At 43.0% G+C, this 18988-nt stretch overlaps 1 protein-coding gene across 4 annotated transcripts in view; it reads right to left on the bottom strand.

The window, feature by feature from the left end:
• Positions 1 to 2188: 2188 nt before the first annotated feature.
• Positions 2189 to 18988, bottom strand: part of GADL1 (glutamate decarboxylase like 1) — a 104329-nt gene continuing 87529 nt past the window's right edge. For all 4 annotated transcript variants that reach the window (XM_075921977.1, XM_006134301.4, XM_006134302.4 and 1 more), the window contains one exon: positions 2189 to 4826. In XM_075921977.1, the coding sequence (XP_075778092.1) occupies positions 4653 to 4826 (174 nt within the window). In that variant the 3' untranslated portion in view covers positions 2189 to 4652. The remainder of the gene's footprint in view (positions 4827 to 18988) is intronic.

Here is an 18988-nt window from a genome sequence, read left to right as displayed (position 1 = left end):
TTGTGTAGTTCCCCTTTTTGAAATTAAATGCCACACTATTAGGCTGCTGACGTGTGTTTCCCATCACAGGGATATTATATTTTATTACATTATGATCACTATTTCCAAATGGTCCAGTTATATTTACCTCTTGGACCAGATCCTGTGCTCCATTTAGGACTAAATCAATAATTGCCTCTCCTCTTGTGTTTTCCAGAACCAGCTGCTCCAAGAAGCAGTCATTTAAGCTGTTGAGAAACTTTATCTGCATCCTGTCTCGAGATGATGTGTACCCAGTCAATATAGGGATAGTTGAAATCCCCCCACAATTGAGGTGGTTTTTTTTTGGTAGCCTCTCTAATATCCTTTAACATTTCATAGTCACTATCACTATCCTGGTCAGGTAATCGGTAATATATCCCTACTGCTATATTCTTATTATGGGAGCATGGAATTACTATCCATAGAGAGTCTATGGAACATTTTGGTTCATTTAAGACTTTTACTTCATTTGATTCTACATTTTCTTTCACGTATAGTGCCACTCCCCCATCAGCATGACCCATTCTGTCCTTCCGATAGACTTTGTATATATGTGTCCCATTGACTGTCCTCATTCCATCAACTTTCTCTGATGCCTATTATATCAATATCTTCCTTAAATACAAGGCACTCTAGTTCACCCATCTTATTTTTTAGACTTCTAGTGTTTGTGTATAAGCACTTTAAATGTTTGTCACTATTTAGCTGTCTGCCATTTCCTGATGTGTTTGAATGGCATTTTCATTTGATTGCTTCTCATCTGATCTTACCCATATTTTATCATCTTCTATCCTCTCCTTCTTACCAGAACTTGGTGAATCTCTATTAATAGACTCTCCCCTAACAAATGTCTGTCTAATCCACGTAATTTTCCGCACCCGTCAGTTTTCCCCTAGCCCTTAATTTAAAAACTAAGCCAGCAATGTCATATGAATCAGGGGTTGGGCAGGATCTTTACAGTCCAAGATTATTTCTCAAGAAGTAATTATGCTCTAAGTTTCTGCACAGTAACTAAACAGTGTGCATTGAATAGTGTCCATCATTTACAGATGGAGACAAAGGCAAAATTCCCAAATGCTAAAAAAGTAATTATGCTCTAAGGGTATGTCTACACTAGCCCCCTAGTTCGAACTAGGGTGGCTAATGTAGGCATTCGAACTTGCAAATGAAGCCCGGGATTTAATATCCTGGGCTTCATTTGCATGTTCCTGGGCGGGTGTCATTTTTAAATCCCCTTAGTTCGAACTGACTGCCCGTGGCTACACGCAGCAGTCAGAAGTTAATCCAAACTAAGTCCTCAGTTCGGATTAACTGTTACTCTTCCTGCAATGAGGTGTAACAGTTAATCCGAACTAAGGACTTAGTTCAGATTAACTTCTGACTGCCGTGTGTAGCCGCGGGCAGTCAGTTCAAACTAAGGGGATTTAAAAATGGCGCCCACCCGGGAACAAGCAAATGAAGCCCAGGATATTTAAATCCCGGGCTTCATTTGCAAGTTCGAAGCCCTACATTAGCCACCCTAGTTCAAACTAGGGAGCTAGTGTAGACATACCCTAAATTACTGCAATATGCTTACACTTAGATGAGGGCACAATTGGGCTCACTGTAACCTCACATTCTAGGAACGTCCTTTACCACAGATAACACTGCAATAACAAATCCAAGTATGTGAATCATAAATGCACATATCTAAAGCCATTTGGATAGTGAGACCCCAGTAATTATGAGAAAGGAAATCAAAGACAGTGAGTCATATTCTGCCTTGAGTTATATCTCAGCCCTGGAAGAATCTGCCTCAGTGTTCTGATGGTAATTCCCTGACCAGAAAAGGAACTAAGCGAGCCATTCATTTTCACCTGGGATATTTCAGAAAATTGAAACTTCCATTTGCTACAAAGACAGTTTAACTTCTGCATTCGACAGCTTAATTGAGAAGAGGAGTAATTACCAGACTTGCTTATGCCAGGTATTTATCAAAAATAGTATGGGCAGTGTTCTTCTGTCACAGCATATTAATAACCCCTAGCCTGCAGCCCAGGTAGAACGCACCTGACATGCTCAAACCCATGCTGTTTCTTCCATCTGGAGCACTCACCCTTTCCCCTTCTTTAAAGGCAACATTTTTATTTGTGGTTTTTAGATTTGCAAATTAAAAACACTGCCTGGCTTTTTAAGTGTGTCAATTAACTTTACTTTTTATTCAATTTATCGACTAAAAATAGACATTTTGCATTTATTAAATCTAAATAAGCTACTATAAGAAAATGCCATTACAATCCGAAGCAAGACCTTCTTATTACATACCTTGGGTGTTACAGGGAACCGACAACAGAGAAAATACAGAGTTCAAATAAGTTAATTCCATCATACTGTAAGGTTAACCTTCATCTTTCAAGAAACCAAATACAGTGCAAGTGTAAGTCTAAGAAATATTTTGTGCAAATATTCAAAAAAAGTTGATTTTGGCTTTTGTTTAAATATACAGCTACTACTATGACAGAATTAGAACAGTGGTATTTCAGCCAGACAAACACAAGTGTACTGTGACTGTCTCAAATCACTAGAAATAAAGGAAAGCAGCAATATGTTAAGAGGAACAAAATAGCATGGGGACGCGTTTTACTAGTAGTAAATACAGAGGACCAAATCCTCAGCTGGTGTACGGTGGGATAGCTTTATTCAACTCATTGAGATTCTCAGCTCAGAACCTGGGCCAGAATTAGAAAGTTCTGACACTTTTCTTACTCAGACAAAAACAAAAAACAAAAGAGTGTATGGTTACTCTAGGGTATCTATCTCAAGAAGCAGTCGCAAAGCAATTCTGATAACTCAGTGCTCTATAGGTTCTTTACATACCAGTTAAGAGTGCCTGGCTGTCTATCAGAGGAATGGGGCCCTGAACTACCAAGTGCTCAACTTCAAGCAGGTACTGGAGTCCTTGGCTGGGTCAGGGTTTTAAATTATGTTGTTACGATGGCTGGTAAACCCAGAAGCCATAGATAGTGTTTGCTTATGTGAATCAGTAAGCATTAAAGGGCAAAAATAAAGGATTATGTTATGCAAATGATTTTTATAAGAATGCCCCAGTAATATCAATAGTGTACTAAGGCTCAAAACTATCCAGTCTCAGTATACTCTACAGAGGTCTGTCAAGCTCTTACTCTCATCTACTGCTCTGATAGTGTGACTTATACTGACTTACTTAAACTTTCCACAGTGGTGTCCTGGAGACTGAAAATGGGAATGTTCTACAATACTGGATCCTACCACAATATATTAAATGAAAACGTCAAGAACTGCATTTAAAGACTGCTTTCATCAATACAGACGTGAGAACACAAAAATTCATATTGGTCAGTGCTTCCTCAAAGACAGATCATGAAACAAAGAAAACACATCACAGGTGTCACAAATTATAAGTGAAAAATGTAGCCACTGCCTTAAGTTTACTGCTAGCATCCCATACCACGATGCATTTATGATTTCTATCTATTTTTATGACTGAAATAATCATTTTATAGATAGAAAAATTAAACTAGCTCACTCAAAAGTATTTGTCCAAATATACTGTAATTATGAATAACTATAAAGAGTAGACGTTAATTTTGGTGTTTCACTTATTTTTTTAACAATGTTCATATGCTAAAATCACAAACAAATTTTAACTGACTCAGCAGCTTAAGTTTAATGCCAAAAAAGAATTACACATTAATCACACAGGCGCTAGCGATTTTTAAATCTGTCGGAAAGTCTTAAGAGACCATAATAAATACAATGCTTTCTTATGTCAATTCTTAATAAGTAGCTATCCTGCATAAAAATACACCCCTTTGAGATAAATATACTTTTCTAATGCTTTGGTTAACATTTTTATGCACATCTAAAGTTGCTAAAGAAATGTTTATCCTTCAAAAAGAAAGGAAATATGAACAGTAGTTCAGATATTGTACATATTTCCTGTTGACAAAAAGTTTTTAAATGGTATCTCCATTCCAACATTCTCAGCTCTGCTAAAATCATGGTAAGTTTATGGGTGGGCAAATGCTGATTGGGCCCATTTTGTGCTGGGCAATTTACTGGTTTAGGAGTTTTCACTGGGAGAACTACAGGACCCCTAACATCAGGCATAACTAGTTCAAATCACCTGATGGGCCTTTACCCTTAAACGCATGCCAGGCTAATATATTAACGGATTAGAGATGTGCTTTGATTTTAATACTCACTGAGCTAAATTCATGGCTGACATAAGCAGGCATGACTGCACTGAAGTTAATGATGTCATACCTGCTTATGTCAGTGGCCAATCTGGCCCACTCTCTCCACCGGTACGTACCAGATACTTGCCCGATTAGCCTACAGAAGGTCATTATCAGAAGCATCACCAGAAGGTTACTCTTCTCAGAATGGGAATGATGGTGCCCCTTATTCAGCTGCTGTAAGCAGTGGCTCAGTTATGACCACTGTATGCTCAGATGCTCAAGTCCAGAGGAACTCTACCAGCAAAATCCTAAGTACCGCTACTTGTTGAACTTTCAACTACCTGTTATAAAATATAATACCAGTGTGCTACAAGCATTCTTGATCTGTAAACATCATGCATATAAGCAGTGCCTGGTGCTGTTAAACTACAGCTACAAGTCTCTGCCAAGTGAGTCGATCTCATCCAGCAGGAAGTCCATGTCTTCACGGCTCACCTGGGGACTGATCACTACCTGGCGAAAGAAGTTGACTTTGCCACGGTGGGGTTGGTACCCTAACATCATGCTGCCCTTCTTCATCATTCTCTCTTTAATTACAGGAGCAACCTATAGTAAGGGAAGAGAAAAGGTGTTTAAAGTTGTAATCATATGTAGCACCAGGATAGGGGTTCCCAGCTTGGAAGTCGTGACCACTTTGTCTTGCATATCGCTAAATGGGAAGGAGGGCCCCCAGTGTGGAAAATGTTGTCTAGCTAGAAACAGACTGAGAACCGCTGAGTTTGGACAAGATCTTGCTATCCTTTACTTATGTGAACTGGCCCACTGATTTCAATGGTTCAACCCACAGAAGAATTCTTTCCATGAGTAAGGGAAATCAGGACTGGGCCTTTGCATATATATCTTTCTACGTAAGAACAGCCATACTGGGTCAGGCCAAACGTCCATCTAGCCCAGCATCCTGTCTTTCCACCCTGGCCAGTGCTAGGTGTGTTGAAGGAACAAATGGAATAGGTAATCACGGAGTGATCCATCCCGTTGCCCATCCCCAGCTTCTGGCAAACAGAGGCTAGGGACTCCACCCCTGCCCATACAGGCTAATAGCCATTCATGGACATAGCCTCTATTAATTTAAAAAACAATTTACATTTTCAAACATCTATGAAAATACTAACTAATTAATCTTTGACTTCTAATGTGCACCCTAAGTAGGTGAATGATGGTTACCAAAACCAAATGCCTTATTTATGCGCTACATTATCAATCAGCAGTATGAAATATTGCAATGAGTAATACATCAACATCAAAATCAAACCTAGAACCTGTCCCTCCCTGGCTGCTGCTTTTTATAACTGTATTTCATTATAAATAGAAATAAATGCTGACAAATAACTCTTAGCTAATGTGCAGAGCAGCCACTTCAGAAATGTCCCCTCAGCAATGTATACCTCTTAGAACTGGACCAGTAACAAAAAAAACAAACAAAAAAAAAAACTGCAAGTGCCAGATACTGATCTTAACTACCACCAGACCTTCATGTCTGTGGAGTAACTCTGGATTTAACTGAGTGTGAATAGTTTCAGTCCATGCCTGTTTCATCTTGTATCATAACAATAACTGAGCCTCAGGACATTTTCCTGGGGCCTTTACAATCAGTCCAATTATTTCTCCAAGCTGGTTATTAATCCATCAGCACCTGCCTTGAGTTTCCATCTCTAAGGCTAGTCTGTACTTTTAGGCCATGCGTGGGCAATAAAACTGCGGCATTTCCCCAGGGTTAGCCCCTGGTGAGCTGTTGCCGCTATATTTACCTGCAGGTACAGGCGATCGCAGCTCTCATTGGCTGTGGACCACCGTTCCCAGCCAATGGGAGCTATGATCTCCTGTACCTGCGGAGGCACAAGTAAATATAGTGGTGGTGGGGGCCGGCCAGGGGCTAAGCCTGGCAGATTGGAACTGGCCCATGAGCCGGAATTTGCCCACCACTGCTTTAGGCTCAGCTTGAGCAGGAAATGGTGCATGAACTGCAGCAGCCCCTTCATACTGTATGCTGAAAGAGTATGAGGTACAAGGAGAAATTAAGTTACTGCTACCCTCAAAAGGTCACAGTTGATCTCCCGGATCTCTGCCTGTGATAGTGAAACTGATTCTGCCCCCTCCCCAACTACTCGCTAAGAGGAGGAGCAGCTGAAGAGTATGCACGGCGCTCTGTGTGCGTTCTGCACAGCTGAACAGGAGGCAGCTAAGCATAGCATCCAGGTTGAAATCTGGTCCCACTGAAGTCAATGGCAAAATTCCTATTGACTTACATGTGGCCAGGACTTTGCCCTTAGTCTTTATTGTTTTCTTAGTGCCTAGTACTGACATACTTATTCATGTGGGTAGCATGTTACCCTGCAAGTAACCCCAGTGCACAGTAATCATGAAAAAGACTTGCTGAATAGGGTCCGTATGCCCGTATCCTGCAAGATGCCGAGCACTCTGGTTCTGAACCTGCAAAGTATTTAACCACGTCTTATCTTTGGGCATGTGAGTAGTGCCACTGTGTCCAATGAACTATTCACATGTCTACAGTGAAGCATGTGCTTAAATTCTGTGCTGGACTGAGACCAGAGCACTCAGCTATAAGCATGACTAAGGCGTTTATAAATATGACTAAAAGTGTTGACCTGATTCATATTTTAGGGGAGAGTTACATTTTTTTGAGCATTTTCTACATTCAGTCACTTCAGAATAGTTCCTTCCCTCACCCCTTTTGGTAAGATTTTTGGATTTAGGCTGAACTAATAGAGCTTTGATCCAGCTTCAGTTCCCTGCAGTAATTTATTTCAGCTCTAAAAATTGGATCCACAAAAAGAAAAATGAAGGTGCCAACCTTTATTTAATGCATTATTTCTCCCTGGTACATATGCATACACATTTCACTAGGTAACTCTCAGGCAATTTGTTTTGATGTAAACATCTCATGGCTAGTCAATGCATTTTACAAGATACTATTCTAGAAGCTCCACACTAGTTTATCTAGGGATCCTCAAAATATTCTTAGTTTAAAATCAATTTTGTATTCAAAGAAGGAATATTCGTCACTCTAGTGTAGTTTGCCACTTCCTATTCCCCGTTGTCTTTTTACTAAGTCTTCTTTTTTATTTAGCTTTTAAAAGAAAAAATATCAATAGTAAGAATTTTAATTAAAGTTCACAAGTATGAATGAAGCACATGACTGCAATGGCTATCAGTGCAGAATACAATATGTTCCCTGAAGTTGGCCTTGTGTCTAATAATACAAATGAAAGAGAAAGATTAGAAGCATTAAGAAAGATTTGGGGGACAGAGGACAATAACCACAACAAATCTGATAGTGAGAGTTTGAAAATTCAATACAGTGTCAGAAGTGTTAGGGCCAGATTGTGATCCCCTTGCAAATGCTGAGGAGAACCCTGCATCATGGCCCATAAATGCCAATGAGACACCTCATGGCTTAAGGTACTACTCAGAATGAGCAAAGGGCTATAGTGTCTGCCTACACCTGTGGTCTCTAACCAGTAGATCAGGATCTACCAGTAGATCTTGGAGCCTCTGACAGTTGATCCTGACTGGTTTGGCCGGGAAACTATCAAGTGCTGGCATTTCAGTTAACCCGCCACCCACTGTCATGCTGCTCCTGTCCTCTGACTTGGAGCAGACGTCCGGCAGCCTCCTGCTTCCTGTGCAGGGTGTGGGAGGAAGAAGAGGGGGAGCACTTGTGTCAGGGTGTTCCCCCTGCCCCACTTCGATACCCTATCTCTACACAGAGAGAAGGGGATGGAGGGAGCTTGGCAATGCAAATCTCTGTAAATCTCACACACTGTGTGTCTCTGTCATTCTCACAAACACACACTGTCCTTCACTCTCATCTCCCGACCCAACGCCTATGTGGGGCGGCTGTTGGTTTTGCTTCTTTTACTGCTTGCAAAGTGGGTTATTTTTGTTTTTTGACTGGTCTGTGCATTTCATCATTTTCATTTCTCTCTTATGCTTAAATTTAAGTCTTTGACCAGTGAGTTCTAAAATGCCTAACCTGTCATGATTGGAGTTATTATCCCTGTGGTAACTGCTGCTCCTGGAAGTGGCTGGCATGTCCCTGCAGCCTCTGAGAAAGGCAGAGCAGGGGGTCTGCACATGCTGTCCTTGCCTGCAGACACCACTCCTACAGCTCTCATTGATCAGTAATTGGGAACCGTGGCCAATAGAAACTGTGGGCTCAGTGCCTGTAGATGAGGGGCAGCACATGGCACCATGAAGCCACTGCTGTACATGCCAGCTGCTTTCAGGAGTGGTGCAGTGCCAGGGCAGGAATAAGCCTGCCTTAACCCCACTGCTCCACCACCCAGAAGCTGTCTCAGTTAAATGGTGCCCAGACAGATCCTGCATCCTGAACCCCTGTCTTAGCCCTGAACTTCTTTCTACACCCAACCTCCTGCCCCAGATGTGAATCCCCCTGCATCCAAACTCCTTCCCAGAGCTTGCAACCTGAAACCCCAGCTGGCGCACAATCCTCCACCCTGGGCTAAGCCCGGAGCTCCTCCCACAATCCAAAACCTTTGGCCCAAAACCAGAGCCTGCATCCCAACCCCCTACCCCAGCCTGGTGAAAGTGAGTGAGGATGGGGGAGGAATAGGGATGGAGTGAGCAGGGTGAGGCCTTGGAGAAGCGGTGGAGTAGGGGTGGGGCCTCAAAGAAGGGACATGAAGAAAGTGGGGCAAAGGTATTTGGGTTTGAGGTAGATCTTACATTGCACTTGAAAAAATCATCTTGTGGTTAAAATGGTTGGAGACCACTGGCCTAAACCAACGGTGGTGGAGACGGAAGGGAAGGCTAATCATTGTCTTGCACTTGGGTTCCCTGGTTATAATCAAGCTTCTCTAGTAACTTCTCTAATTGGGCAGTTTTCCCACCTTGCTCCATGGCCAGCTTCTCCTTTTTAAGTGTCCCTTTTCCAGTCAATGGATGCTCTGTAGATGCACCTAACTGGCACTGCCTGAGTTCAGGGATGCTCATTAGGCTTGCTGTTAATGGGACGGGGACATATCCCATCACAGTACACTAGAAAGCTAAACACCTTCAACTGATAAAGCACAGCTGCTTCTCTGCCAGCACTTGTTCTGGACGTTCTATTAGCAGAACATGACAGGGTTGTTGTAACAATTCTACCAAGAATCCTTTCCACTGGGGATAAAAAGGGAGCAGAATGAAGCTGGAAGATGCAATTTGGAGGGATTTAAGAAGCCTAAGTCATCCCACGCTGACTCTTGGGAAAGGAAAACAACGTGTATGGGACCATTCAAGATGGAAGGACATTCTACACACCGTCTACCACACAGCCATGTGAATCTGCTGCATGTGTCATACTCCAAAGTTATTCCTGTTTTATTTCAATAGTTACTTACATGCACTGGACCATATTCTGCTCCCACTGAAATCAGTGGCAGAATTCCCTATTTATGTCAATGGGAGCAGGATGTGGCTATCTGAATTTTCCCTAGATCCATGATTTAGATGGCAGCTTGCAAAAAGATTTTAGTTTTAACTAGGGGAAAAAACACTTGTAGTGAAATCCATACACTTTCTAGGGATCCGCAGATCAACTATTAAGGATTTAAACTGTTCAGATACATCTCTGATAAATCTTTTACCAATTTGAGATACTGCCAGAGGATTTGATAGTAAACATGTCCCTGATAATGGAGATGGAGAAAGATCACATTTCCTTGGTTTCTCAGAAATGTAAACCATTTCCCATTCTTGCCTTAATTATTTTGCAAACTATGAAAACAAGTTCATACATGAAACCATCTCGTTTTACCACAAAACCACAGTGTAAATTTGTGTTTTTGCCTTGAGTAGCTGACCATTCTCGTTATGAAAAACTGCTTGCTGCTCAAATTGGCTGGACCAAATGCACAGATATTTATAACTGAATGCATTGCTAATTCAGCTACATAATAGACATGCAGCAGTCACCTTCTGCAAGTTAACAAGGCCTCAGTTCATAAAAGCATGTAAGCACCCGCTTACCTTTAAGCACTTGCATAAGTGCTATTGACTTCAATCGGGCTCAATCACATACAGATATTTAACAAAGTCCAAGATAGGGAGGATGATCTTGTGATTAAAATCATCCCACAGATTCGCCATATCATTCTTAGTAGGTCAAGGCCAGGGGTTGGCAACCTACGGCACGTGTGCTGTAAGTGGCACACAGGACTTTTTTGAGTGTCACGCAGGGAGCTCGGCTTGTCCCCCCTCCCCCACGCAGCAGGGAACCCACAGTGCTGCTGCAGCCCTTCCCCCTACTCCAGCACCAGGGTAGGCTGCACCCTGCCCAGCAGCAGCGGGAGGAAGGCAATGCTGGGGCTGAAGCAACAGCCCCTCAGGTGCTCATCCAGCCTCCAGGGCCAGCCTGGGACTGTGTGGCTGCGAAGCAGCTCTTCCAGCCTCCAGGGCCAGCCCAGAAATGCATGGCCACAGCAGCAGCTCCTCTGGCAGCCAGAGCCTCCACCCAAGACAGCTGGGAAGTCACCACACGGCCATGGCCCCAGCTTCAGCCCTGAGAGCTGGGTTAGGGCCGTGTGGTAGCTGCTCCTAGGGCAGGCTGCAGGGCAGTTGCTAGGGCTGGACCTGGAGCTGCGGGGTGGCATGGGAGTGCCGGGGAGCTGCTGTGGGGGTAGCTGCTGCTGTGGCAGGGGGTCAGGCTGCCGTTCCTCTGCCATCATCACTGGCAGAGCAACACTGAAACAGAGGCTTGAGTGCTGCTTAAAGTATCCAACTACAAGCCCGAGACTGGAGAATTCAGCAAGGGAAAGGCAGGCCAAGGATCACATTGAACAGTAAGAGCTGCATCTTAATTTATTTATTAAATGAAGCTGCTAAAATGTAAGGACTGTTATTGACTTTAAAAATTATCGGTGGCATGCAGCCCCCGTAAATAGAAGTGAATAAGTTAAATCTTGGCACGCCACTTGTGAAAGGTTGCCAACCCCTGGTTTAGGCAGACAAACAAACATGGCAGCAAGTCTCAGAGCCTGAGTCAACTGAATCCCCTGTTCTGGGGGTGGAGAGAGGTCTTGTGCTGCAGGGCTAAAAGCAGCCATGAAGATGCTTTGGCCTTTCAGACCCTGGGATCCTGCTCCAATTGCAATGTCTACAAAGCTATTTTTAGCACAAACCCAAGTCTGTTCACCTGGGCTCTGAGACACACTGTCACAAGGAATACTTTTGCTTTCTAGATGTACCGGGCTTTGCCCACGAAAGCTCATGATACCATCTACATTTTTTGTTAGTCTATAAAGTGCTACCAAACGATTTGTTGTTTTTTTCTTCCTGTAGCTCAGTTCCTCATCAGTAAGATGGGAACAACTATATTTTTCTGCCCTCACCCTCAGCATTGTACTGCCATGTCTATGATTTCTCAGCAGGGACTCTCTCCTATGACATGTTCACCCAGCACCTCCTACAGTGTGGCCCCCAAATCGGATACTACTAGAACATAAACAATGTATTTTACCAAGAGATCTGCAAACAGTTGCCACATCACATCTGCCAGTTTCTTCCTGTTCTAAGTTCAGACGATGACTATGGACTCAAAGACACCACTGAGTATTAACTGTTGACAACTTTGGATATACTGACCACCATATCCAAGTCAGCAGACAACTTTGGTTGTTTATAATCACTATACTAACTACTCACCATAAATATTTGGAAGCAATGACTCTCAATATATTTTAAAAACGAAGAAAGCATATTTCTTCATTGTTTAATAACCTGTTGTCTTTGGGAGGCAAAATTGGTTCCAGACTTTACGTGAAAGCTTTTCTTTTCTGTGATAATTAAAAACAAACTCAGGCCATTTGTCAGCTGTCACCCCAACTGGGACAATCTAAATACTGAATGTTTGCATTTCCAATCAGAGCTTTGTTTCTGTAGCCAAGGCACTCTGTAAGAAACCAAACATGTTTTTCTTTTGTCTAGAATTTGTTCTGGGCCCACAGCCCTAACCCACTAATAAATTATTACAAAACATCACTGTGCCAGCATTTCCCTGGTGTCATACTACACAACAAATAAAGAAATAAATACATTTGTCAAAGAAACAGCAAACTACTTCCACATTCTTCAGTGCTTCCACAGAATTAAAATGAGAAGCAGATGCCTCCGTCATTTTCGTCTGCCAGTGATGTTCTCTGTGCACTTTGATCTGGGGGGCTGTGGTGCTACAGCTACCATAAAGCGATTTGTGTGTGTTCCTCCCACTCATTACTTCTGACACCAGGAATATGAATTAATTATTCAAATTTCTTGACCAATAAGATATGGCAGCTTAGCTAAGCTTTAACTTTCATCAAACAATGGCTTTAGCCATTCATTTATGCAATTATCAGAGAAGTCTAATGCATCACCTTTGCATTTTGTGTGTGACCTTACCCAATATTGCATTTGACTTATCCTTGATTAAATCACAATATTTACACAGGGCCCCCAACTAATCCCATTACAAAGATGCAAGCTATCATTTACTGTGAAGGGATTAGTTTCAATTTACACTTTCAGTTGAATGTATTTAAATTTATGGCGCTCGGGTTTTTTTCAGATAAATCTATTTAAATTTATGGCACTCATTTTTAAAAAGGATGAGGCAGGAGAGACAGCATAACTGACTCAGCACTTACAGATGCGAGCCTGGTTTTCATTACAGTTAAAAACGCACATTGGTGAGCAATATATAGTTTCCCAGAGGGACACTCCCACATCCACTTTTGTCGTCACTTAAGTACATTTTTCTCCATTGTAAGGTAATTTGTGTCAAACCCATATTGTTTTCTTACACATTCCTGGTCCTCTGTTTGTTTTGCTTTATCATCATCATCTCATTAACAAGCCATGTGGAAAGTCCAGCACTGAGTAAAACCCCTGAGGTTAGCAATGCCACTAATGTATAGTTCAGGGACAAAAACATCCTGATTTGTTTAAACAGTAGCAAGACAGTTCTGTGCTATGGCTTTTATAAATAATCATTTTAAACACTTTTTATAGTATACATGCAGTTCTGCTATAGAGCATTGTGTTAAACTAGTATTTAGTGATTAGATTTCCCTGTCTATCAATACTGGCAAAGGAAGGGTCTTTCATGTAGGAATGAAACAACATCTTGAAAGAAATAGATACCAACAACAACAAAACCACATTTTTTTTAACTTTGCATACAAACAGATGAACTTCTGTTTCCTTCTCCACTGGGAAAAGGAAATCACCATGCAGTGTGTGTGGTGGGTGTATATTATAGTAAGAATCTCACATTATTTGGTGACAAGTTCAAAAACTCAACACACTTTTCCTATCAAAAAATAAATCTCTCTTCAAAAACTTGGAATGGTTTCCTACTGTTGAGAACTCTTATTCCACTTGCACCAGCCAGCTTCTAGCATAAGGTACAAGTGTAGTAACAGTCTGTATTTGCATCACACTAAAGATTAGAGAGCAGTAATGAGCCTTTGTTCATATTTTTAAACTGGAACTAAAGGTAAAACGAACATTAAAACAAAGCCAGTTTCTTTGTATCCTTTCTGTCTTGTAAAGGAGAGTAATGACCTTCATGGAGGTGGCTGGCAATTCCTCTGCAGAGAAAAAATGTGCAGTTACCATAGACAAGACGGTCTGATCTGACCACTCTATTTAAAAGAGAACACATTACTCACCCTCAAAAACCAAAACCAATAACGGTCCCCATCCTTATCCCTCACCTGTAATGCTCTTACCTTCCTCACACTCATGTTTCAAGCCCTGACCCCGCTGTGTAAGGGGCACTACCAGACCCTTCATTCTTGAGGGAACTCCACTGAAGTCAAAAGGGCTCCAGAGAAAGCAGAAGGGTCTGCTCACATGCATCTCACTGCAGGATCAAGAACATGCTAAGGTCACACCTTTCCATCTTCTCCTAAGCTCGTGCATAGACTTAGCTGTCAGTGGTGTGTTAGCTCTTCCTGACTGAAATTAGAAATGTTACAAGTCTCTGTGTTTTACAACAGTGGTGGGCAAATACCAGCCTGTGAGTTGGACCCAGTTCAGCAGGTCTAGCCCCTGGCAGGCCATTGTATTTACCTATGCCTCCACAAGTAGAGAGAACTGCAGTTCCCACTGGCTGGGAACAGTGATCTGTGGCCAATAGGAGTTGCAATCACCCATACCTACGCAGGCCCAGGTAAATATAATGATTGCAGCCTGCCATGGGCTAACCCTGGCAAACCGCCACTGTCTGATTGCCCACCACTATCTTTAAAACGATGTGCGATCAGGGGTTTGAAACAACCCCACAGATGCATGAGATTTCATGGTGTAAGCGAGAAGATGCATGTGAGAGAGGGGAGGGACATTAAGAGGAGTCGCTAAAATAATTTACACCTGCAGCCTTTCACAATCGGAATAAGCAAAAGATGCACAGTTCTTAGACAGCTGAGCTGTGGGTAAGGAGAGAGAGAGGAAGGAACATCCCATAATACTTCCTATATAGCCCATGTAAGGCCTTGGCCAAAACTGCAACCCTTGCCCTTCAGGAACTCAAAAAGATGTTCCCTGCAAGCAACTTACCTAAAAAGGAGTGAGTATGCATGGAGAATGAGCAGGAAGCAGATCTGATTGGCCAAGCAAGGGGGGGAGTAGCATTCCATAATGGGGTCTAGAAACTTGCACTGGGGAGTGGGAGAAGAGTGGAATGGGGAAAATGCTAGAAACCTTTCTGTTTTTCCAGGACCAATCTGTGAAATTGATTTTTACTATGAACAGTAGCTAAGTGCTACAATCTACACCACAGTCCATGTAACTGAAATGTACCATCAGAAAGATAACCCTAATACGCTCAAAAGTTTCAGCTTAAAAATGGTTCTAATAAACACTGTATGCTGTTGTAGATAATTTTTTGTATTAGTCATTTTATAATATCTCAAGTCTTTTCATAATACAGAAACTTTTATTAAGTCTTTTTATATTGTAGAAACTTTGTATTAATCTTTTTATAACATTGTAGTCTTAGGAATAATCAAGGTAAAGAAAATGCCTTTGTATTAAAAGTAGAATAGATCTTTCCCCTTTGATTTGAAAGTGGTTCCGTTCTTGATGAATGAGATGTAGAATGAATGAGGCATGGAAGGCAGGCACCTCGGAGGATTAATAGTTGCAACAGTTGAAAAGGGGAAGAATAGGAGCCAAACCCAAGGACTCCAAGGGCTCATTGTGAAAGAATCAGACAAATGGACAGCCTCCGGAGTCAAAGAGCAAGCACCAGCTTTTGAAGCAAATTGGGAGTTAAAAGCAAACACCCTCATTGACACTCTCTTTGAAGATGAAAATGGGGATAACATCTAGAAGAGGACGCCACAGATCTAATTAAGAACTGACAAAGCTAAAGTGCATAGATTCGCATGAAAGAGAAGCTCCTATAAATGTGGGGTGACTTGCATGGGACCCTGGGGTCTCGTCTTGTCAATATCAGAGCATCGATCTGGACCAACAAAAGTCCGGCTCCTTCCCCTCCCCCATCTAATTCACCTGGCCAGTGAGTTAAGGGGAGCAACAAGTTGGTAACTAAACAATAACAAGATGGAGAGAGTATCAGAGGACTTTATGCTCCGATACATCTGTTAGTCTATAAAGTGCTACAGGACTCCTTGTTGCTTTTGCAAGATGGAGAGAGAAAGAGTGTATGTGTGTGTGTATGTGTGCATCAGTATAGTATATAATATGCGTATGATACCATATTGATTAATACTGGTTAATATATAACCAATAAATGCGGTGTTCTGCGTTATCCCCCTGAAAAATATCCCATGCAATTCTTTAAGTACAACACTGTTCACCCCAAAAACTGTGTATTTATCATTAATAACCTATACTACATTTTGTGCAGATGTCCAGAAATGGGTAAATCATGGTCTCTAACCTTTTTAAGCACAAGATCACTTTCTGAATTTAAGTGCAATCCAAGATCTACCTCAGATCCAAATACCCTTGCCCCACCTCCTACATACCCCTTCTCTGAGGCTCACTCTGTCCTCCCTCCTTCCCCCATCTTCCCTCCCTCTCACCAGGCAGGGGCAGAGAGTTGGGAAACTGGCTCTGGTCTTGGGCTAAGGGATGTGGAATGGTAGCGGGGCTCTGAGCTGAGCCTGGGGCAGACAGTTGGGGTGCAGGAGGGGGTGCAGGCTCTGTAATGGAGTTTGGATCCAAGGGGCTCAAGGCTGGGGCAGGGGTTTGGGGTGCAGGAGGGGATTCATGATTGGGGCAGGGGTTCGCAGCTGGCTCCAGCTGAATGCTGTTTACCTCAAGTGGCTCCTGGGCGGTGGTGCAGTGGGGCTAGGGCAAGCTCACCCCTGCCCTGGCCCTGCACCTCTCTCAAAAGCAGCCAGCAAACTCCTTCCATCCCAAACCCTGTTGTGCCCCACTACTATCCTTTCTGTGGAGATAGGATACAGGGTGGGAGGGGGGCATACTGACATCAGCACCCTCCTCTTCCTTCCCTGTTCTGCACAAAAGCAGAAGGCTCCCGGGGGGCGGGGGGAGAGGGGCAGCTCCAAGGCAAAGGGCAGGAGGTGCACAGCAGTAGGGGGAGGGGCAGCTGAAGTGCTGCATTTGATAGCCTCTTGGCCAAACTAGTCAGGATCACCTGTCAGAGACTCCAAGATCTACTGGTAGATCCTGATCTACTGGTTGGGGACCACCGGGGTAAATAAACAGAAACATCATAAAGCTAACAGTTCCAGATCACGTTGCAGGATTTCCTGTGACAAGCAACCTATGGGAACTACACAGGGCCACATGTAGCTCTAGTGTAATATTACCAGGGCTTGATGAACCGCAGCGAAAGCCACTTGCCAGCCCCACACTGCACACGCGCAAGAGCCGCATTGTGCATGCGCGCGCCGCCGGTAAACAGGGCACCGGGCTGCAATCTACTCACCACGGGCAAGTAGATACAATAGATTGCCAAGCCCTGAATATCACCACCTTCACTTGAGTTACATGAACAATAAATTTGGCTCCTTGACTTTAATTACCTTGACATACTTGCAACCCCCTTGCTGATCTTTACTTCTTGGTGCCTATGGAACTATTTGTGGGAGTTGAGGATACTCACAGAAGGGTTTGCAGGACTGACCCAAAGGGCATCTTGCTCATTTCTCGCAGCAAAGGCAGAGAATGGCCACCAGATGGGTTTCTTAATAATTGTTATTGCTCTCAAACAATTTTATGAAATGCAATTATGTTAGTCTCATTAAATATATTATAACTGGTCATATAAAATCTTTATTGCTTTACTATAAATAGTAGTAGCAGTTTTGTGGAGCATTGTTATAGGGATATTTTAAGTAAACAAGCAAAAGCTTTAAGCTTTCATATTTCTAGTACCCGATATAAGCAAATAAGTATTAGTGATTTTTTTTAAATGCACACTTAACATTCACTATGTATCACTTCACTGTGGAGACAGGATTGCAAGCATCTTATGGCCCCGGGGACATATACAGGCCAGAGCACATTTGCAATCCCATCCGGGAATCCCGATACCTTAGACGTAGAGGAGGGGCAAGTCCATGTCCCTTCCCATCACCACCCGCCCTCTCCCTCATTGCATCCTGACCCCTTCAAGTGGGGGAAAGGTCAAGGAGGTAGCAGGAAGGGGCAGACCTTTGGGGACAGGTATGGATACAGGCTCTCCCCCAGGCTGCTGGGACTCCTGGGTTGGAAAGAATATGCTCCAGTCCATAGAAGGCCCACAAGCTGTGAGTTTGACACCACTTTTCTAGGGCTAAGTGCTCCTCCAGCTAGGTCCATGGGAGATAAAGTAGCGTCGGCCACAAGACATAATTTATAAAGTATTCTACCCTCTCACAACTTTTGCCTATGTAGAAGTGTCGCTAAAATTATCGTAGCTCTACAAAGAGCAAAATGTCCCTTTGGGTCATCAGCATTGCTCTTCTCACATCCCACAGCACTGTGGGAAGGGTCCAGACATTGGAAAGGGACTCACTCTAGGCTGGGTAATGCCAGGTGGCTGTAGTGGAAAGATGCTCTATCAGGGGCAGGTCAGATTTATAGGCATACGATGGGGGAGGAAAAGAGAAAATGGGAGGTCTCTTAGGGCAGGGTTACACTATAGGGACAGGTCGATCTAAGCTACACAGTTTGAGTTATGTTAGTAGTGGCCATACCACACTGAGTTGACAGAAGACGCTCTCCTGTCTATTCCCCTTACTCATCTCATTCTGGTGAAATACCAGAGTTAAGGGGAGAATGAGCTGTGATCAATTTAGTTGGTATTCACTAGACTTGTTAAATCAACCCCAAGTGGATTGATCTATTACGTCATGGAGACATAGTAGAAAAGAGGAACACAGTCAGATTTCTAGTAGGGGAGAGGCAGACTGGAAACAGGTGTTTGCAGGTGATAGAATAGATGAATAGCACTGTGGAGTTGCACATCAGGTGTATAAGCAATGCTGGAGTGGTGAGTTTCAGGGTTTCAGGAACCAAGTTGGACTTCAGGCTGGTGAGAAGAGAGGAGGAGATGGAAGATTCTATAGTTAGGAAGGAAAAACCCAGAGTGGAGCAATCTGTGCTGGTCTTAGGGGGTAGGAGCAGGTGAGAACTCACAGGAAAAGCCTTGGGAATCATATTCTTGACAGTTTTCCATCTGCAGATTGGTATAACTTATGCTCAAATTTTGCTGCTGTTTCTGATCA

This window comes from Pelodiscus sinensis, chromosome 2, assembly GCF_049634645.1.
Source record: "Pelodiscus sinensis isolate JC-2024 chromosome 2, ASM4963464v1, whole genome shotgun sequence".
Lineage (NCBI taxonomy): Eukaryota > Metazoa > Chordata > Testudines > Trionychidae > Pelodiscus > Pelodiscus sinensis.
This window is presented reverse-complemented; position numbering and strand designations above follow the sequence as displayed.